The 20522-nt window shown below is 57.1% G+C and overlaps 1 protein-coding gene across 3 annotated transcripts; it reads right to left on the bottom strand.

Moving 5' to 3' along the window:
- Nucleotides 1–2633: 2633 nt before the first annotated feature.
- On the bottom strand, nucleotides 2634–18533 carry AGAP2 (ArfGAP with GTPase domain, ankyrin repeat and PH domain 2). 3 transcript variants are annotated; one of them, XM_045829626.1, is made up of 19 exons: nucleotides 13471–14726; nucleotides 11698–11756; nucleotides 10998–11085; nucleotides 10716–10801; nucleotides 10447–10594; nucleotides 9328–9462; nucleotides 8889–8998; nucleotides 8309–8467; nucleotides 8065–8151; nucleotides 7873–7977; nucleotides 7309–7471; nucleotides 7008–7127; nucleotides 6124–6252; nucleotides 5139–5198; nucleotides 4757–4905; nucleotides 4557–4647; nucleotides 4218–4440; nucleotides 3849–4104; nucleotides 2634–3667 (listed from the first exon to the last, which is right to left on the bottom strand). In XM_045829626.1, the coding sequence occupies exons 1-19, from the start codon at nucleotides 14615–14617 to the stop codon at nucleotides 3425–3427; spliced, it is 3558 nt and encodes a 1185-aa protein (XP_045685582.1). In that variant the 5' UTR covers nucleotides 14618–14726; the 3' UTR covers nucleotides 2634–3424. The 3 variants fall into 3 exon arrangements, with proteins under 3 accessions (XP_045685582.1, XP_045685583.1, XP_045685584.1); XM_045829627.1 differs by lacking the exon at nucleotides 5139–5198; XM_045829628.1 differs by lacking the exons at nucleotides 5139–5198; nucleotides 13471–14726 and adding an exon at nucleotides 18268–18533 and having other exon boundaries at nucleotides 2635–3667.
- Between the last annotated feature and the right edge of the window lie 1989 nt (nucleotides 18534–20522).

Raw genomic sequence — 20522 nt, 5'->3', positions numbered from 1 at the left:
CTCATAGGGTGGTTGGAGAATCAAGTGAGACAGCACATGATATGCTGTTAGCCCAGGCCCTGGCCTGCAGGAAGTACAGAGGCGCTCTGAGGAGACTTAGGTGGTACTTGGGGGCAAGAAGCTGAGACGGAACCCCAAAAGCAGATCAGAAGCTACAATCGAATCTTGTAGAATGGGAGGGGAGGGAGAAGCTGGAAGAGGAAGGATGTCTGTGAGCGGATGGAGTCCCATCAGAAAACAGTTCTGGGATCCTCCCCAGATTTAGTCAGGTGTGCAGCACTTCTAACAATAAATTCCTTTTTACTTTCCTTTGGCTTTTGGTGAAAATCCCATGGAGGAGGGTGGTCTGCCCCAGATGTGCTAAGGAAACAAAAGGAGGGGAGCAGGGCTTGTGGCAGATGGCAGCCAGGTGGAGTGGGGAGGGGGAGGGTAGATAACAGCAGGAATCTAGGTAAGGACACCCAAGGCAAGCTGGGAAGGCAGCGGCTCTCCTTCAGCCCTACAGGGGGTTCCCTTCTAGAGCCCTATTCTGCCACCTCCTGGAGGGCTTGATGTTTTACCTATCCACTACTGTGCTTTACACCTCCAACCAGGCCAAAGATGCAGCCCATGAAAAAGAGAATCCTTTCTCTTTTCTGGATTACTTTTCTTTCCCTTCTCTGGATTACTCATTGTTGGGACTGGCTATGGGGGTTGCCGATACCCTGCCTTTCACTGACCTGTGGACTTTCCCCTGGCCTGTGGTTCCCTGTGCTAATTCCATTCTCTCCAGGATCACTGTCTCATCCCCATACTGTCTCTCTGTCTTCTTGGGAAGAAAATAAGCTTTGGCTGTCAAGAAGGAAAAGAGGTGAAGTGGGGGAATCCAGGGTCTCCAAGCTGCAAGGGGGAATGGCCAGGTCTTCTAGTTAAGTCTTCTTTGCCACTGCCCCTCTTCTTCTCCCTGCACCTTCCCAGACCACACACCGACATCTGCATCTGTTGCTGCACTGCACCCCTGAGTCCACCTTTTCTTCGGGTAGGCTGCTCTGCTGGTTGGTGCCCCAGTGTGGGATCATGCAGAACCAGGGCCTCCATGGGAATGAGACCTGGGCCCATTGCTGCAGCCACTCCTAGTTAGTTTGGTGGCTCACCTGCAGCTGAATGTCCATTGGGGGACTGAGGGCTGGCACCCACTCTACTGAAGACAACGGGCCATTGACTGGCTCCTCAAGGTGGATGACAACACGTGGGTGGCTGTGTGTCCATTGTGCACTGGCCACCACCCAGTACCACCCCACCCAGTCCTCTCTCAGGGCAAATGCTTTTGGCTGCACCTGAGGAATGAACAGCAGGACTGGCTATGGCTGAAGCAGGAGGTGCTGCAGCTGTTGGAGGCAGCACTGGCCACAGGATGCTGTTGCCTCAGTGGCCCTGTGGATGACATGGAAGTGGACCAATATCTGCATTGGCTGGGCATGGAGTTCATGGTCATCAAGGACCTCTGAGGCCAGGAGATCTTACACCTCTCCCTCCTTGGCCAAGAAAAGGACCCTTACTGTAATAAGCTCTACCACTGGTACCAGATCAGGGGCCCAAGGTGAGCAGGCTAACCTGGGGCAGTCTTCTGGGGGTTGGCTCTGGAACCCTTTTCCAGGCGCCCAACAGATACCACCCAGGTATCCTGCCCAAGGCAACACGGCTATGAAGTGGATGGCCTGCTCAAAATCAGATCTGACTCCGAAGTTCCTGCTCTTAACCCAAACCATCCCATCTTCTCACTTCTCCAAGCAGCCCCTCTCCCCATCCTCTCCTCTAAACATCACACCCTAACTCCCCCCCAGAAACGGGGTCATCTTGGGAGTCTGGGACTCCTCTGCTCCTTGGAGCCCCACCATTACTCTCTGCCTGTCTCCTCCTACCACATGCACCCAGAGCCGCTGTACACAGTGGAGTATCATCTCAGTGCCCTTGGACACCCTGAATACCCTGCCACCAGCCACAGCAGGACACACACTCTGGTGGTGGCCCTTTCCCACTTCCAGTTCCCCACCTTGACCGAGGCCATTCCCTGACCACCTCTTCAAAAACAGATCAGCAACTCACCCCCTAGACAAAATCACTTCCTCTTTAATTGCTGTTAAAGAAGATTCACACCACCTGTCTTAGAGGAGCTGGGGCCATTCCCCCCTGCCCCCTCCCCTCTTCAATTACCTGGTCCTTTACAAAATATTTTAGCCAGAAAAAAAAAAAAAAGACCGGAAACCACTGACACAGACGACCCAAAGGCTGGGTTGATTGGGGGAGGCAGGGCTGGGCCAGGTGAGCCCACTCCACCACCCCCTCTCTGGGGGTGGGACAGGGGGCCTGGGAACCCTCCCAGCCACCTCCCATCCTCTTACCCTGGCTGGGAGGGGCCACGGGGTTGAGGGATGGGTCTGGAGCTTCTCCAGTGGGAGGGAGGGGCTGGATAGGAAAACTAGTGGGGGAGGGGTCCCACTGTAGGGGTGCCCCCTACCCCAGATCACCACGGGCGCTGCACAGTCACAGTTACGCAGTCACAGTCACAGACACAACCCAAGAGCACCCCCACCCCACCCCACCCTCTTCCCACCCTTGGCTTCCCCTACCCTGAAACACCCTCCCAAGCCCCTGCCCGCCCCTGCCCCATTGTTGGGGAACAAAGCAATAAATTACAAGGCCCCTCCCCAGCCCCCTTAGTCGGCTCCTACTCCATCCCTTCTCCCTCCTAAGATAGTAGTGAGGAGGGACCCAGGCTCTTGGCTCCCCCAGCCCTTTAGCTTCCATCCATGGGTGGGTTTGGGGGGATGTCTTGATATCCACTCCTCATGGTCCCTTTCACAGAAAGGGTTGGGGACCCCCCTACCCCTCTTGGGCAGCAGGGGTCCTGCCCCTCGCTGCCCTTCCCCCTTCATTGGGCAGTGAGATTAGCATGAAAGGGTCAGGTCCCCTTATTGGTCCCAAGTCCCGGGGCTAGCCCGCCCACGTGTTAAGCCCTCCCTCTGGCTTGGCGTCGCCCCCAGGAGCCAGCCTGGGTAGGTGCTCCTGCCCAGCGATTGTCAAGCACAGGCAGGACTGGATCTCCCCTGCCCAGCACTTAGGGGGCGCTAGTGGGCAGAGTTGACCCAGGAGCAGATAAGCGCGGGGTCCCCTTCTTGAAACACCAAGTGGCTAGACCCAGAGCAATCCCAGCGTGAAAACAGTGGCGAGGGGGCGTATTGAGCTGGGGTCTCCATGCCTTGCTGGGGAGAGGGAGGTGAGTTTGTGTCTCCTGGGAGGCGTGGGGGCTGTGCCCTCGTGGGGGGAAGAAGTGCTCTCACGGGGTGGGGTGCGGATTGGAGGTGAGTGGGTGCATCTGTCCAGCGGTCCACCTGGTGCGGTCGTGCCCGGCCCGTGGAGTGGGGGCGTCTCTCCCGCAGGGCAACTATACCAGCGCGACTGGGGCGTCGGCGCGACCCATGCTGGCAGCGCTGCTCCGGCGGCGGGGGCTGGGCGTGGCGGTAATGCTGGGAGTGGTGGCCGCGCTGGGGGTGGTGGCTGTGCTGCCGCCCTCTCCCGGGCAGCCGTGCTGAAGCAGGATGTCGGCGCACAGCTGGCTTCCAGCCTGGCGGGCGTAAAACAGCGCGGTGCGGCCCTGCGAGTCCCGCGCGGCCACGTCGGCTCCGTACTGTGGGGTGGAAGCGGCCGCGTTACCGCGCAGCCCCCGGGGGGTGGGGGCACATGCATGCCACTCCCTAGGATTTCCAGGCTCACTCCAGGGGCCCTTTGAGAGTACCAGGCTCCCCCTGCCTGGCTGTTCCCGAGACAGAGCCCTCCAAAACCCCTTTACCCGCTCCCCTCTCACGTACCCACAGCAGCAGCTGCGTGATGACGACGTGGGCGAGCTCGGCTGCCAGGTGAAGTGGAGAACGAAGCTGCGGGTCCTCTACGCTGGTATCGAGCGGACCGTGCCGCGCATGGGCCAGAAGCAGGAGAACGGCGGCCACGTCCTGGGCCTGCACCGCAGCCCACAGTTGGCGGCCCAGCGGCTCCTCCGGAGTGCCCAGCGGCGCCAGGAACAGCAGCTGCTCGTACTTGGCGCGAATCCATGACTCACGCTCCTCCCTGCAAGACCGGGGATCAACGGGAAGGGTTCTCGGGACCCCCACTGAGGACCTCAACCCAGGAGACCCTCTCGGGAGCCCTTCCCCCACACCAAACTGTTCCCTCACACATACCGCGAAGAGTCCCGCGTGGGTTTAGCTCGGCCCCGCGTGTCGCTCTCCCACACACTGTTGGCCATATCGTTGCCAATGGCTGTCAGCACCAGGGTCAGCTCCCGCGGCCAGTCATCCAAGTCCAGGGAGCGGACGCGGGACAGGTGCGTTCCCAGGTTCCGGTGAATGCCAGAACACTCGATGCAGATGAGTGCGCCCAAGTTCAAGCTGGCCCACGTGGGGTCTGGGGAAGGAGTGAGAGGTCGGCTCCCCGCAGAGCAAGCAGGGGCACCCTGGAATTCGCCAACTCCAGCGAACCACACTCCCTCCCAGGCCCCTCTACTGCCCCCTCGCGCTCACTGGGGGCCCCGCAGTCCACGCAGATAGAGTTCCCCTTGGCGTTCCGGATCGCCTGGATAGCCACTGCTTCGCTTTGGCTGTCTGTGCGTAGCTGTAGAAAGAGCGGGAGTTATTATTGACTCTCCCTGGGAGCCCTTCTCCGGACCCCTCATACACACCTCTGCTTCCCAGCACCCCCGAACCCCTGTCGCCCCCATTACCTTGACCTTGCTGCTCTCACAGCATTGCAGACTGGCTAGGATCTGACTTTCGATTGCCTGGACCCAGGCATCCCGCTCCTCAAAACTGGCTGCCTCAAAGTGCCACGTCTGACCAGTGCTGGACACGATCAAGAACTCGAAGTTTTCCTCTGGGTGGGGGGGATGGGATGGGGTCATGAGGGATAGAGTTCAAACAGGAACTGCCTTCCCCAAACCCTCCTCCCTGAAGTCCGTCCCAAGCCCCAGGGAGTGGGGCGGAGGGGCTGGGGAAGCAGAGGGTGGGGGAGAGCAGGAAGCCCGAGAGCGCATGCAGGGGGAGGCAGGGGCACCCCCATCCCTCTGCACCCCAGCTGAGCGTCCCTCCCAGCTCCCCGCTTGTTACCTGCTTTATAAATATTTCTTAAACTACCAAAGGATTTTAGTTTCCACATTTTGCGCTTGGCTGGTTTCCCGAAGCGAAGGAGATAGAGATAGAAGAGAGCAGAACGGAGAAAGAGACCAAGAAAGAAGGAGAAAAAGAGGCAGATAGAGAGATGGAGAGAGAGTGACAGAGTGCCAGAGACAAAGCAGGACAGACAGATGGGGAGAGAAAGCAGAACTAAAGTCAGTGGCCCCGGAGCAGAGTAGAGCGGAAGCCAAGAGCCATGAGAGCAGGCAGATCTGGAACCTGGGTCCGAGCACCCAGCAGAGAGCAGGGGCAATGGGGACCAGTTATCATGGCCAGTGAGGAGCTGGGTCTCTGGGGAGGGAAGGTGGGGGGGGTGGGGGTCAGGGTCTGAGTAAACATGGAGAAAGGGTCCAGGGGGTGGGTCACAGGCTTGGGATGAGGGGCCTGCAGTTCAGAAGTCTTGAGGGTCTGGGGGCTTCACGGGGTTCAGGAATAGGTATCACTGTGGTCAAGAGCTGCCAGGGGAGCTTGGCAATCATAGGAAGTTACTGGGAACAGGGGCTGGGTGGCCACAGGGTCCAGGAGCTGAGGAGTCAATGGGGGACACTGAGGTCAGGGGCTGAGTCCCTGGGGGACCATGGGGGCTTCTGGGTGCAGGAGCTGGGGTGGTAGGCAGAGCTGAGGGCAGGAACAGACACTAGACGGTCACTAGGAGAGTGAGCAGGAGCTACAGACTTACAGAGGTCATTGAACACGGGGACAAGGGAATTCTGGGGTGAAAGGCATTGACTAGGCAATGGGAGGAAGGCCAAGGGCTGAGGGTGTCCATCCATTTTTTCACTAAATTATGTGCAAAGTGGTCATGATAGTCAAGCACTCAGCTCAGGCACTTTTCCTTCTCCTGCAGGACCTAGGCCAGGGATCTGGAGTTGAGGGTGCAGGTCCAGAGTGGGGGCGCAACTGCCCACCAGGGCCTCACCTTCAGCCTGCCCAGCCGAGCCTTCAGTCTTGGATGGTGTTGTCAGCTTTTTCCTCCTCTGCTTCTTCACCATGGGAGAAGGGGGAGGTTCCCGGCTCAGGGGGCTCAGGTCTCCGGACGGCGTACAGTCTTAGGAAGAGGGACACAGCTGCCTCAGCCGCCCCCTCCACAGATTTCCTGATTTCACATAGCCTTTCTCCTCCCCTGAACTAGCTTTGGCATTTTAGTGCCCCTCTTCTCGGTTGGCCCTCTCCGGGAAGTCCCCCTGGATTACTCCTGAGGAGGTGGGCGGATGAGTGGCTTAGAGGCAGACCTGTATTCAGGTCCTGGCTCTGCCACTTACTGGCCTTGAGACCTTGAGCAAGTCACTTAATCTTCTGAGCCTCAGTTTCTTCATCCCAAAAATGGGAATAATAATCTTGACCTGACAAGGTTGTTGTGAGGATTATTTGTTACAATGTTACTTGCTATTTTAAATAAAGAAAAAAAATATATATATACACACACACAAACTCTCCAAACACTGAAGGCTAACTGTGAGTTGGACAATGCTCTCAGTTTGTTTAAGCCTTAAAGCAACCCTCTCAGGTAGAAACCGTTATCTCCGTTTTATAAGTGAGGAAACCGAGGCATGGAGATGTCAAGTAACTTGCCCGAGTGGCAAGCCAGGATTCAAGTTCAGGCAGTTTAGTTCTGGAACCAACTTGCTTTAAACAGTACGGTAAACACGGCAATGCTGGGCTTGGCACCTGGCGCCCAGTAGATGTCGAATGTGCCCACTCACACACTGGGTCCCAGCCTCTGTGCTTCCACTCCAGTTTCACTCCCACCCGCACCCCACTTGGCTTTGGAAGATAATGGATGGAGGATGGGTCCTCACTGACCGGTGCTGAGGGCTCGGGCCAAATTCCGGTCTGGCTTCAGCAGGTGCTTGGACGTCTGGTCTGGCGGTGGCTGCAGGGACCCAGGGCTGGGGCTGGGACTTGGGGTGGGAGTAGTGGCTTCTGTCGGAAGCAGCGAAAGGTACACACCCCAGTGAGCCACTCAGTCTCTGGGTCCATGCCTTGGTGGTACTTCTCTATCACCTACTTTCTCACCCAGGTCCCGCCCCTACTTCCCTACCTATGCCTCCTCTCCCCCTGGCCCCGGCCCCTCTCCTGCACCTTAGTCATGAGCCCCACTCACCAGGGCCTTCGCCCATCTGGACAGTGCTCATGTCCTTGACCAGCCCGTTGATGCTGGCCGAGGGGCCAAAAGCAGAGATGGCCCGTGGAGGCCGCTTGCCGGGGACTTTGACCGTTGTTCGTAGCAAGTCCATCTCCTTGCCGTGGGTGCTGTGGATGTAGTCCTGGAGGGGCGCAGAGGTTGAGGGTGTAGGGAAGGGTGGGGTCCTCGGTGGTGCTGGGAAGCAACCAATAGCAGGGAATAGAGAGGGAGGGACTAGACAGGGGGCTCTGGGAACTGACTGGGCGGGGCTGAGCTTCTAGGGGACTCCCTGAATGGCAGGCCGGGTGGAGGTCCTTTCCACCCTCTCCCACTAGACTGAAAGTTCCTGGGGAGACATAGGTACCTTTTCATCCCCAGCATGGTCACACCAGAGGTGCCTAACCTTTAACACGCTTACTAAACTTAAGAGAATGGGACGAGCGTCCCAGAAGTGACGTTAGTGTTTGTCAGAGACACAGACCCGCAGAGCTGGAAGGGCGTCTAAGACCAGCCAGCGTGGCCCAGCCCGACCCCGCCACTCACATTAATGCTGGGGTGGTAAAGGAGGAAGCCGTTGCTGGACAGGGTCACATATTTCTTCTTCCATTCTTTGTTCAAGGAGTTACCACTTCGCTTTAGTAGGAAGCTCTGTGGTGTGGAAAAAAGATGTGAATGAAAAGCCGCTTAAGACCAGCTACCCTCAGCCCGCCCTTAGCTCCTGGACCCCTGGCCGACCTGTTTAATGGGGATGGCTCGCCCACTCCCTGTCGTCTCTCCCCGGCTGTCCAAACTCCGCTTCTCAGAGTCGCTGCCCCGCCGATTCTGGAACGGTTATCGGCATCAGTTAGAAGATGGATGGAGGGATACACTGATGGAGGTACAGGGAAGACAGACGAAAAAGGGCCCAATAGAGGGGTCTAGGGACCCCAGAAGATGGGCAGGTAACGGGACAGGGGTCAGGGGTTAGTACAGCCAATACCGCAAAAAGGCTGGTCCTGCGCTTGGCTGCCCGGTGCAGGGACCCTGGGGTGCTCAGCCCAGCCACAGCCGCTGCCTCGGCTCGCAGCTCTCGGTGGCCGACGTTGGGTGACGATGGAAGGGAGGAAGAGTAGTCGCTAGTATGGCCCCCATTGCTAGCCTGGAGAAATCAAAACAGCTGAGATGCTCCCACCCCACCAAACTGCAGTTATGCCCATTTATGAGGAATCTGAGAAATGTGTTTTAGGTCACCACCATTTATTTGTATCAATGTTAATAAGAAAACTCCTCACTAGCATTGTCCCAGTGCTGCAGATTTTACAAAGTTGGCCTCACAAGTTTTTATGCCACGTAAGTTTCCTGACCATCTTGGGAGGTTTAGGTGATTTGCTCAAGGACATTGCAAACAGTGTTTGAAACTTTTGTCACTTTCCAGTCTGAAGCACTTTCTACACATGGTGTCACTACCATTTCCACCTGCTCCCCCACAACTTCCTTGGGTACTCCGTACTTGTCCTTGGATGAGCATTCACTCTCTGACTCTTACCAGTCCCTCTGTGGACCCTGAAACACCAACTCACCTGCCCAGCTACGGGGGTGGAAGCAGCTGAGTGGCTTGGGGAGCTGGGCAGGGACTTGCAGGCAGCCAGTAGCTGTTGCTGTTTGCGCAAGGTCACCACCTTCTGGGCCACTGAAGAAGGGAGGGGAAAGAGGGGTGAGCGGAGCAGACACCCAAGAACACCCTTCAGCGCCCAGCTGTGAGAAATCCCCAAGAGATAACACGGGCCCCTACTTTCTTGTCACTGTGGCCTCCATGCCACATGGAACCTTGCCACCTCCTCCAGCCCAGAAAGACTTTGTGGCTACTAAGCAAAACTTCTGTGACCTCCTTGACCCCTCCTCCCGCCCACACAGGCAGATGACCTATCACTCAGAGAGAGGCCTGGATGCACATCTTCTAAAAACATCCCAGGCCGCCAGCTCTCTGTTTCCCACGCATGCTGGGACCACCACACTCACCCTCCTGGAAGACCCGGTCCACGTTGAGCCCGTAGGTCGCACAAGTCTCGTAGTAGCTGCAGCGTTTCATGTCGGCGCACAGGGCCCTGGCGCGGGCATCGCCCACCACCCGAGGGGAGGAAGCACTGATCCTGTCTGAGGGGCAGGAAAGAAGCAGGACTGGCACCTCTTCCCCATTTTCCCTGCTTCCTTTCCCTTGGGCTCCAGTCCCAGGCTGGGTCCTCTAAGGACAGGATCTGAGGGAATGTCTCTCCTGAGACCAGGTGGAATGGAGTATGCAAGCCTTTTGTGAGTGCTGGGCCCAGCTCACGTGCCCAGCTGCATTACGAGTAGGCTATGTGTCTTCAGAAAAAATGCTCCAGGGTTGAGTGGGGCTCCCTGACAGGGAAGCCATTCTAAAATGGCTGAGACTCACAAGTGACAATCTCCCTGTCCTACAAACCCAGCGAACCCAGAACTGAGTAGTACATGAACTAGGAAAAGGATGACTGTCTGTGGGTAACAGGTGGACTGCTCACTCTGCCGAGGGAAACCTGGAGGCGAGCGACAGGTGGAAGCAGGCACCTGCTGGACAGGCACCCAGACAGAAAGCCCTACCAGCTTGACACGGGCGGGTAGTGGACGAAGCTTTCCCTGGCCCTGCTGGAGAGTCTGGGCACCTCTGAATCACTTCTTTGAGAACTGAAATGTTTTCTGCCTCTGTGTTTTCTCCATCATTTCATTCATATTTTCTCCTTGTTTTAAATGGTTTGTTTAAAAGGTGTCAGCCCAACCCAGCAAGAGAGCTATGGAAAAGGCTTTCTACGGGCACTAGGGCCTGAGACTTTGTTTTCCATGGTGGTGGCATCAGGAAATGGCAGCGTAAGAACACAAGGTAGGTGACACCTGAGACACAGCAGACTGGGACTCTAGCTGTCCCCTCCCCGCTGGAGAGCCTCCTTTTCTCTGCTCAGCTCTTGGGAAGTTTGTGTTGGTTTAATGGCTCTCTTATCTGGAGACCAGGCTTCCTCTAGAAGACAACTGGAATCCATGTGACCGTTTGCACACCTTACCAAGTTCTCTTGTATGTTGGGCAGCACCCCAGCAGCTATCAGTAGCGCCTTCCCAGCCCCTCCTTACCTTGTGTCCCCACCAGTGCCAGCGCCAGGCCTCCTCGTCCCTCCCCCCGAAGGGAGCTCAGCTGCCCGTGGAGACGGCTCACGGCCTGGAAACTATTCTCATCCTCCAGGCTGAAGACCAAGATCACAGCATCTGCCCAGCCTGAGAACTTGCGGGGGGTGATGGGGCACATAGAGAGTCAAACAAGTGAATGGCATTCCCCGTTAGACCTGGGAAACCAGGGTCCTCTCCCCCGGCCAGTGCTGTCTACCCCACACCTCACCCCTCACCTTGGCGTCAGGTGCCCCAGCTTCCTCTCGGATCAACACCAGATGAGTCTGTCCATCTACCAACATCTCCTTCTTGTGCTGCTCACCTGTCCAGAAGGGTTGGAAGTGGGAGGTCGGAGGTCACGCGTCACCAGACCACCCCACGATTCCTCTACTTTAGCTGTCATGGCCTCACCCTTCCCTCTGGTCTCCGTACCTGCCTGGTCATTGGTCACACTGCCTAGTCACTGACCTGGGTCCCTGAGCCCAATCTTTAGGTTACTATGGCTTCTGAGAACTCACTCTCTGTCTTCTCCAGCACCTGGTATGAACCGGTCAGGAATCGATGGATGAGCGATGACTTCCCGCTTCTGGCGTCACCCAGTACACCCTGAGGACAAGGTTGTAGAGCAGATTGTGGGGATTAAGGGGAGGCAGGATGCTTGAGTCTGGAGAACTTAAAGAGACCCGGCAGTGTAAAACCATCCAAGGAGGGCCCACGGGGCCTGGATGACGGTCAGCAGAGAGCATTTGGAAGGGGCAGGCCAGGAGTGCAGCGAGAAATACTCCCAAGCTTTCAAAGTGACCCATGAGCTGAAGAACGCTGGCAACTCAGTACAGTGTGTGTGTGTGTGCTGTGCTGTCTAGAAAGCATACTAGATGTGTGTACGGGGGTAGGGAGGCATGTCACAGCCCTAGGCACTAGTTGGAAAGTTTAACCCAATTTTAGGCAGAAGAACATGAAAGGCTATAAGGGAGATGTCGGAAGTGAGGCGAAGCCTGGAAGACAGCCATCGATAAACAGGGGAAAGGAGACTAGAGAGAAAGTTGTGAGGGTGCACCAAACCTCAGGAAGGTGCTATGAAGGTAGAATCTCAGGGGAACTAAAATGTATTCCCAATTCTCACAGAGAGAGGGAAAGGAGCAGACAGAGGCCAGGGAGTTGAGAATGCAGTGAGCAGAAGGTCAGCTTTTCTGCAGACAAGGGGACTGGGTTACCTACCAGACGCAGTTCAGGAATGGAGCGGCTCAGAGTCCATTCCTGGCTATTGGCCACCGCCTCTGTAAGGGAAAAGGAGCCATAAGAGGGGGTACTTCAGGTCCAGGACTCCAGACCCTCAGCCACCCCTCCCCCTTCTGCAGCTTTCCTTAACCCTCAGGACCCTGCCCCGGCTGGGAAGCTATGTGGAAAGACTAGGTTTGAGAGTGGTCCCCAGTCCTCCCATCCTAGCCAGCTCTCCCCACAGCTGTTGCTGCCGCTCAGTGGTTGCTTAGCAACAGAGTCAGCAAGACGAAAATACTTCAGTTGGCATCTCCCTTAAAACACGTCCCCAGACGTAAATCCCTGCCCCAGACCTGGAGACCAGGGCTCAGACAGTGGTGGGTTCTTCTCTCTGGAAGGAGAACGTAAGAGGGTCTCCTACCCAAAGGCCTGTCTGACCACCAGGAGAGAGCCTGGGAGGAGGGGCAGGGACATAGACGGGAGTGAGTCTTCCTCGATGCTTATTTCACAGCAGAGAAACGGAGGTGAGGGATATGCTTTCCCTTTTTCAAGGTCGGTGGCCTGAAGGCCTGACTCCTTTCCACAGCCCAAGGAATGGTGCTTGGCTTTTCTATGCCTCCTTCTCCCATAACCCTCTCCACAAGCATCCCCCAAAAGAACTGTGGGGAAGGGCTTCAATCCCTGGCGAAGAGAAGCCACAGGCCTGGGGGAGTGGGAGGAGGATAGATGCTCCTTCCGCCCGCCGCCACCGCCACCGGGTCCAGCCCCCGCGCCTGACACCGGCCGGACGTTCCCGGACGTTCCCGGGGTGCGCAGCTGCGGCGGGAACTCTGGGATCCGGAGCCATCTGCTCCCACCCGCTCCAGAGCCAAACCCGGGGGCCGCCCCCGCCCCTGGACCTGCCTCCCCTCCGGGAGTGTGAGCCGAACCATGAGTCCTTCGCCTCTCTTTAAAAAGAAGAAGAAGGAAATAAATCAAGACACCCCCTCCGCCTGAAAGAAAAACTGCCTTCTCCGTACCCCCTCCCAAGTCTCCAGGGGGTAAGAATTGCCTTCGCAGCAGCTCCGCCCCCTTGAGTCACTCCGGGTCAGCCCCGGGGGGAGCTCAGCCAGGCTCTGGGGCCTGGGTGGGCAGCGGGAGAAGTGAGGCTTCCTATCCACCCCCTCTCACTTCACAGTCAAGTATTCAGCTCCATCCAGTCCCCACACACTCCCTCACTGCCCAATCTGCCTTTGCTGCATGGAAAGAAACAGAGACCCGTCTCGCTGCCTACGAGCCGCCTCTCGGCCCAGGGGAAGAAGACCTGTCCCTGGCGGGGAGCTACCTGCAAGGTCACTGTCATGCCACCTGCCCCAAGTGCTCTGGAGAAACTGAGGCTTCCTAATCCCCTTCCCCTTCAGTGTCCCTCTGGGCAAGGCACAATCCTGTTCCTATGCTCCCGGATTCCATCTGAGGTTGGAAGTGGGGTCTGGGGCTTCTGTGGGAGCAATTTCCTCCAGTCACCCGGACCAAGGGCTTGATTTTCCCAGAGAGCTCTGAGGCTTTCTGAGTCCCGCTGAAATCAAGTCATTTCTCACGTCGCACAGTGTAGCTACCCGCCCTCGACAGGACCTCTTACTCTTTAGCCCAGGCTTTGGCAGAGAAGTCAGTCTGGTTCCTCTGCCCACCCAAGAGGGAAGCTTCCCTCGTTCAGTGCTGCATATGGCTCCCCCAGCCCAAGCCAGCACTCCAGGGGCCCTCCCCTCCCGGTTCTCAGACCCTGGTCCTACTCACTAGGGGAGGTGCGGAGCTCTGTGCCCAGCAGCTCCCTGGACCCGCTGCCAGAAGACAGGCCTGGGGGTCCAGCAGGGGGCCCGGAACCAGGAGGCCCCCCTGTGCTCTTGGTGAAGATGCCGCTGATAAACTTGAGCATCTTGCGATCCCGAGTGGATGCTCGGCCCCCCTCCCGGCCCCGTTTCAGCCCCGGAGCTGGGGGCTCCAGAGTGATTGGAGGCACAGGCCCAGTTGGCTGCGCGGAGGCGGCGGTGACAATAGTGGCTGGAGCCAGGGTTGCTGGGATGGTTAGTGGAGGAGGAGAGCCGGCAGGTGGTCCCGGGTGCAAGTCACTGTTGTCCAAGGTCTTACTCTTGCCTTTTCGAGGGGACAGCTTGCCTCGGGCTCCGGGCCCAGCCCCGACCCCACCGGAGGTCGCGGCTGCAGCTTCCCCTGCCCCGACAGCGGCAGCAGCTCCAGTCCCGGCGCTGCTCTTTGACCCCTTGACCTTAGGCTTGCCCTCGCTTTCGGGCCACGACAGGCGGCTACCGGCGCCCTTGCCCCCGCCGGCTTTGGCGCCACTCGTGGTCACCGTCTTGCAAGGCTTGGGAGCCGGTGGAGGAGGCGCCACCTTAAGCCTCCGGGTGCCAGTGCCCGGGTGCGGGGAGGACGAGCCGGGGACGCCGCCTCCCGCCCGGCCTTCAGGTTCTGGGCCCCCCCAGCTCGGGCTGCTGAGCAGGGGGCGCCGGGAGGCGGCTCCGGGCTTGGGGTCGGGACTCAGCCCTCCGGAAAGCGGGGGCACTGGAGGGGTGGCCCAGAGGGAAAGGCGGCGGCCGGGAGCCGGGGAGACGGGGCGGGCCGGACTGGCGGGAGCCGGGGACAGGGCGGGGGTCTCCGCGCCCTCCGCGCCCCCGGCACCCGCGCTGCTTGTGCTGATCCACAGCGCATCCTGCCGGTGGAAGAGACGCTCATGCCGCTTCTTGCCCGGCTCCTCCGCGCCTCGGGGGCTGCCAGGATCCCCGGTCTCCGCACCTCTGGTCCCGGGGGCGCCTGCTGCGGCCGCAGACGGGGAAGGCGGCGGCGGAGGCACCGACTCGAGCTTGACCAGGGTCAGCGAGATGAGGTAGGTCGTTGTCCGGCGCTGAAGCGCGCCCGCGCCCCGGCTCATGGGGCCCCGAGACCCCCGAGCTGGGGAGGGGAGAGGAGTCCCCCGGACTGCCTCAGGGGGGCCCGGCCATGGGGCCGCCCTGCTCGCTGCCCCCAGCCCCCGGACCCCGCTGAGCCCCCGGCCAGGCTCCGCTGTCGCCGCCGCCTCCGCCGCCTCCGCTTGCGCCCCCCTCCCATCACACGGGGCGCCCCCTCCCCATGCTCCCCGCCCTGCGCCCCCACCCCGTCGGAGCCCCGGGACCTTGGTGCTGCTCCAGGGAGGCGCGCCGGACCGTGCACCCCGGCCTGGTTGGGGGCGCTGGGATGGGCGGGGGAGGGCGGGGAGGACAGCGGCAGTGGGGGCAAATAGGGGACAGGGAGGGAAAGGGGGCAGAACAGGGGGACCTGAGGCTGGGGGAGAAGGGGAGCCGGTGCGGGGGCGGCAGAGGCGGGGAACGGGGACTAAAGGGACGGAGGCCGCGGATGGGGATCGGAGAGGGGGTCTTCAGGAGGGTGGGAAGCCAATGGGGCTGGTCGTGCAGGGGATTCGCAGGGGCAAGGGGAGGATGCTGGGGATGGAGATACAGGCGCCGGCGGGGGAGGAAGGAGGGAAGCCGGAGGGGGTGGGAACCCACGGGTATAGGGTCTGGGAGGGGAGGGGCGTGAGATCCGGACGGAGGGTCGGGGGCGGGGGGGCTCGCCGGGGCTCGGCTGGGTCCGGATGCGCGCTGTGTCCGGGCGCTCCCCTCACATTGGGGAGGAGGCAGCCCCCCCCATCATCCCCCCACCTTCTCTCTACCAGCTCTGCTGTCTGCGAAGGCGGCGCAAAATCCAGGACTGGATTTCCCTTCCAAACCCTGGGCTGGATTTCCTGGAACTTGGACTCACCCACTCAGACAATCTAGCCCCCTCCCCTAGCACAGCAGTTAGGGACCGAGACTGCTGGGTGTGGCGTTTACGGGCCTGGGTAAAAATCAGTCTATGGGTGAACAGTCCACCGCGCAAGCGGAGCAAATTCGGGGTCACTGCTAATTCTGGAGAAGCTGAAGTTGGAAAGTGAAGAACCCCGAAATCCTTTTCCCAGGACCTTACTTGTCTCCCCCACGTACTTGCATGTGTTCCTTTCCCCATAAACCGGCCCCCTCGCCCACCTCCACCCCCTCTCACGCAATACATGGATGGGGACATGCCTTGAACCCAACTGTCCCAAAGTGAACTTGAATAGTGTTCCCTGGAGATGGGGACAAACATGGAACTTCACAGAATAGGAAGGAGGGGGCTGCCTCATGCAGAGACACATCTGGGGACTTGGAGGGGCCCAGGCTGAAAAGTAAATCAAAGGCTCCCGCTCGAGGTGGAAAGAGAAGGAATATATCTACAGACTGACACCCCCCATACCAAAAAGCACGGTCTCCATAGCAACCGTAGCTCCAAGAGTGCCTCAGAAACAGCGGGGATAAGCAGAGAGGAGGGATCGATGTTTATGGTGGTGTTTTGGGGGGGGGTCTGCCATGGAATTTAGGGGTCATGGAGGCCCCACCCTCACATCTGGTTACCCACATGTGGGGTATTTAGCGCCCCCGAATATGAGGAGCCCCTCAGCTGAGACAGCGGGAGCCAGATTCTTTTGGGTTCTTATTCAGTCTCCTGAGGTTTTCGGGGTGGGGCTCGTTTAGAAGGTTAAAGAGGAAAACGTCTGCTCTGTATCTTCCACCCCTCTAGGGACCCTGGAGTTCAAGGCTCACTGTCCTCAAGCCCGGAAAGAAGGATTAAGGGGTTAGGCCACTGGGGAACAGAGACCAAGACCCAGCAGGGGTGGGACTGGAGTCTGGCGAGGTCTCCCCGCACCCCTGGACTCGGGGAGTCTCAGCGTTCCCCTAATTTGGCGTCCCATCCTCCTGACGCAGCCGAGACTATATTAGTGCAGTCGTGGGCGGCTCTTGGAGGCAGGAGCCGGCGGTGCATTCACTCGGGCCTGGTAGGGGTTGAGGGTGGGGGGCGTACCAAGACGCTGGATGCCCTTTGTTTCCCCCAAGACCTGTACCCAATCCCTCCGCGGGCCTGTCCCAAGGTCAGCAGCCTTTTGCCCGGTGCCCCCACCCCACCTCTGCTCCCGCTGCGCCAGGATGACATTCTCCCCAAGACAGGTCTCTTCAGCAGCCCTTTCTGAAAGTGATGCAAATTTTGATTCTGGCTTAATTTCTCTTCCTTCCGCTAGTAGCCTCAGTTTTCCTTTATATTCAAAGGGAACAGTGCCCTGTCTCTCAGGGAAGAGTGAAACGAATCACTCAAGAAGAGTGGCGTCTTCTCAGAGATTTCTGCATACATCCCTCTTCTCCCCCTGCTTCCCCAGAGCTAAGCAGAGCTCCTCCACCGGCCTAAACATCCGTTCCCCCATCTTTTCTTTTCTGCAGTGGTGGGGCTTGGAGTTCCTCCCTGGAAGTCCCTGTGGGGCCACTTCCCCTGGGTCTGCCTTTCCAACAATTAATACTGTGGGGAAGGTGTCAGCTGCCCTTCTTGTCAAAAGGCGGAGGACAGGCAGCACTAACCTCAGAAGGGCAATGGCAAGGGTATCATCAGACTGCTCCCTTAGGAACCGGGACCAAACTGTTCCTTCTGCAGTTATGCTCTGGTAGCCTTCACCATCTGAGAGACCTGGCAGAAGGTACCCTTGATGGAAAGAATGGCTTCTTGACTGCCCCCATCTGCCACCCCCAAGTAGGCCTCTAAGAATGGAGAGGCTGAAAGAGACCAGGATATGATGGAGGACATGTTTCTCCCAGACATCTTTCATGAGTGAAAGAGCCCACTTATGTTAGTTGTTTCCCACCATGGAGGTGATGAAAGGAGAACCTCCTTTCATCTGGAGAGACCTCCGGTTCCATCAGCTCCTTGGTGCTGGCGCCTAGTGGTTGGATGAGCTGTTCCTTCCAGGGCCCCACCACAGGACTGAAGGCTGGGGTGGGCAGGAGGATGTGGTGGATGGTGTTGCCATGGCAGCACTTCCTTCCTGTATTGTCATCACTTGCTCTAATGACACTAAGGAGGTAGAGCGGAAGGTGCGCTGGGGGAAGACAGGAACAGGAATACGAGGAACAGAGGGAACTAACTGATGAGAGTCCTGGGGACCTTCTGCACTTCAGTTGTGCAGAGCATGCTGTGTGAATGTTAGTGTGTGCCTGGAAGCCTGAGATTCTGTGTGGTGATTTTAATGTGTGTACGTATTTGTGTGTGTTTCTCTCTACAGCTGGAGAACAAGAGGTCACTGATCCCTCATGGGTCCTGGGAATGAACACATTATCCAATCCCAGAACCTTCTGCCCTAGACTGCTTCCTGCCCTGGACTCCCCCAGCAGGGTCCAAGTCTACCATGGGTCTATCACAGCCTGTCTTCCCTGTGCTCACTCACTTCTCCATTTCCAAAAAGGTCAGCTCAGCAGTGACCTGTATTTTGATCCCTGGGGAGAAGAATCAGAGTTGGGGGAAGAGAAAGAATGACACCTCCCATATCTTTTCCCATCTTTTCCAAATGTATTCTTTCCCTGAATCCCAGCTCCGTCTTGGAAGCTACTAGGCAGTGGCTGATTGAGAAATGATGTACGACCCAGCAAACCCTTCTATGCCCCTGCTGGTCCCCAATACACCCAAGTTGGGAGCTAACCCTTGTCTTACCTCGTACGCTGTTCAGTGAGGCCTGGATGCTGTCCCGAAGTTCCGAGTCGCCCACCTTTTCTGCCAGTTTCCTGAGGCGGTTTAGAGCCTGCCTGGCTACCTCATGTCGTCTGACTTCTGCTCTCACTGCAGCTACAGCCAACTGCCTTTGGGCGTGCATGTTACCCAGTCCTGTCTTGCCAGGCTAACAGCAACCTCTGGCAATGAAGCCCATGGCCCTGCAGCCCCCAAAACCCAGAAGGCCCCTTCTGCTGTGCCCCAGAACTCCCCGCCCCTGCCCGCCCTTCCGTCTGTCGGCCTCACTTCCTGACTGGTGAGTTTCAAACCCACAGCCTGGGACAGCACTACCTCCTGTACCAGACACCCCCTCTAGCGTTGGCCTACTGGCTCTGCCAGCCAGCCTCTGCTAAGATTCCCCAGCCAGGTGGAGGTAGAGACCTTAACAAGCATCGAGCCTCCCAGGGCCTCCTATGGGAGGTGGCTAATTAAAATGGGTGTTGGTGCTGGGAGAATGTGGCAAGCCAGGTCTCGGTTGCAATCCCAAACTCTTGGTGACCTACAGATTTGTGTGCAGTCTCAAACTCTCACAGGAGTCCATACACATTTGGCCTGTCACTCTCACAGCCCTGCATTCCAGGTTATAGTTGTAATCACCACCCACTCTATGCACATCCAAAGAGCTTGCATACTTATATTTTGCAATGTAACCCTTCCTGGGTCAGGTACCCCACTGCAGCCACCTCCTGATTAAAAGGGCCAAGCAGCTATGGGGAGAACGGGTGATGGAAGAGGACAGTAATCTATAACCAGCCCAAACCACCATGCTCCATGATCAAGTATTTTCATGATAATTAACCTGTCTATAACACAGCAGTTTACAATACAGCTTCATATGTATCATCTTTATGACAGGCCCAAGGGGTAGGATTATTATCCCTAGTCTGCAGCAAAGAAAACTGAAGCTCAGAGAGGCCCATAGAAGGTGCAGCAAAGACATGACTCTAGGTCTCCTGATTATAATTCTGACACCCTTTCACTATGCCACCCATGCTTCACTATGCTTGCTGGCCAGTCCCCCAATTCTTAATGTTATTGTTCTGCCCTTGATTTAGGACTTGAAAGAGAAGAGGGTGGATGAGGAATTGAAGGATGGAATGAAAATTCAGAAAGGATAGGAGGGTGGAAATGGTAGGTATTTTTATCTAGTTTGTTTCAAGACTCAAACCTTTCTGGCCCTTCTAAATGTCTCTGTTCCTGCTTATCTTTTTGATATTGATTTACGAAAGATAGGAGATTATAACTATGTGAATATTTCTGTAGTTGGAGATAAGGGAATTGAGATTGAGATTACCCACTGGAACCTATAAAATAGTCTGAACAATAACTAACACTGTTTACTATGTGTCAGGTACTGTCCCAAGCATTCTATGTATATTAACTCATTCGATCCTCACAACAACGTGAGAGGTAAGTGTATTGTTATTTAGCCCCATTTTACAGATGAGGAAGCAGGTACAAAAAGCATACTTAACTGGCAAAGATCACACAGTGAGTGACAAAGTTGGAACCCAGGCAGTCTGACTAGCAATAGACTGTATACTGCACTGAGTATGCAGTCATAGAATCCAGGTACACACACACTTAAATTGTTCTGTGGGTGGAAGGGAGAGTTTTCCTTTGTGTTCATACTAAGACTGCTTCTTTCTCTTTTTCCATTCCCATTAAAGGACAGGGTGTCAGCCCTGGCTGGTGTGGCTCAGTAGACTGAGTGCCCGCCTGCCAACTGAAAGGTTGCCTGTTGGATTCCCAGTCAGGGCACATGCCTGGGTTGCCGGCCAGGTCTCCAGTTAGGAGCATGCGAGAGGCAACCACACATTGATGTTTCTCTCTCTCTCTCCCTCCCTTCCCCTCTCTCTAAAAATAAATAAAACCTTTAAAAATGGCAGTGTGTCAAAGCACAAATTCAATAATAAATATGTTGATCAGCCAACCACTATGCCTGCCCCAGATTGAAAATGTGGAAACTTCTCCTTATTCAGATTGATTCATACTCCAGACCCTTTCGTCATTTTTTTTTTTTTTTTTTGCAAGTCCTGGACTAGGCATGTGCTCTGGAGACACAGCACACCGGTGTCTGTACCTGTGGCTTTCTTAGGTTCTGCAGTACCCTGGCCAAGGCTGCTGCTTTTTCACATTTAATTTCTAGCACATTCACACCCGTTAGGGAAGAGGGGATGTGGAACAGGACGTGTACT

The sequence above is a fragment of the Phyllostomus hastatus genome, unplaced genomic scaffold (genome assembly GCF_019186645.2).
Source record: "Phyllostomus hastatus isolate PE091 unplaced genomic scaffold, TTU_PhHast_1.1 phas_scaffold_93, whole genome shotgun sequence".
NCBI classification, from domain to species: Eukaryota; Metazoa; Chordata; class Mammalia; order Chiroptera; family Phyllostomidae; genus Phyllostomus; species Phyllostomus hastatus.
The sequence above is the reverse complement of the archived record's forward strand: the minus strand, read 5'-3'. Positions and strand labels throughout refer to the sequence as shown.

Excerpts from the sequence above, each read along its gene's own strand:
- AGAP2 (XM_045829626.1), bottom strand. The coding sequence starts at position 14,617 with ATGAGCCGGGGCGCGGGCGCGCTTCAGCGCCGGACAACGACCTACCTC. Across the intron at positions 11,757-13,470 it reads AGAGCTCCGCACCTCCCCTA|AGGCGGTGGCCAATAGCCAG; the intron begins GTGAGTAGGACC and ends TTTCCCTTACAG. Across the intron at positions 7,128-7,308 it reads CCAGATGGGCGAAGGCCCTG|AAGCCACTACTCCCACCCCA; the intron begins GTGAGTGGGGCT and ends TGCTTCCGACAG.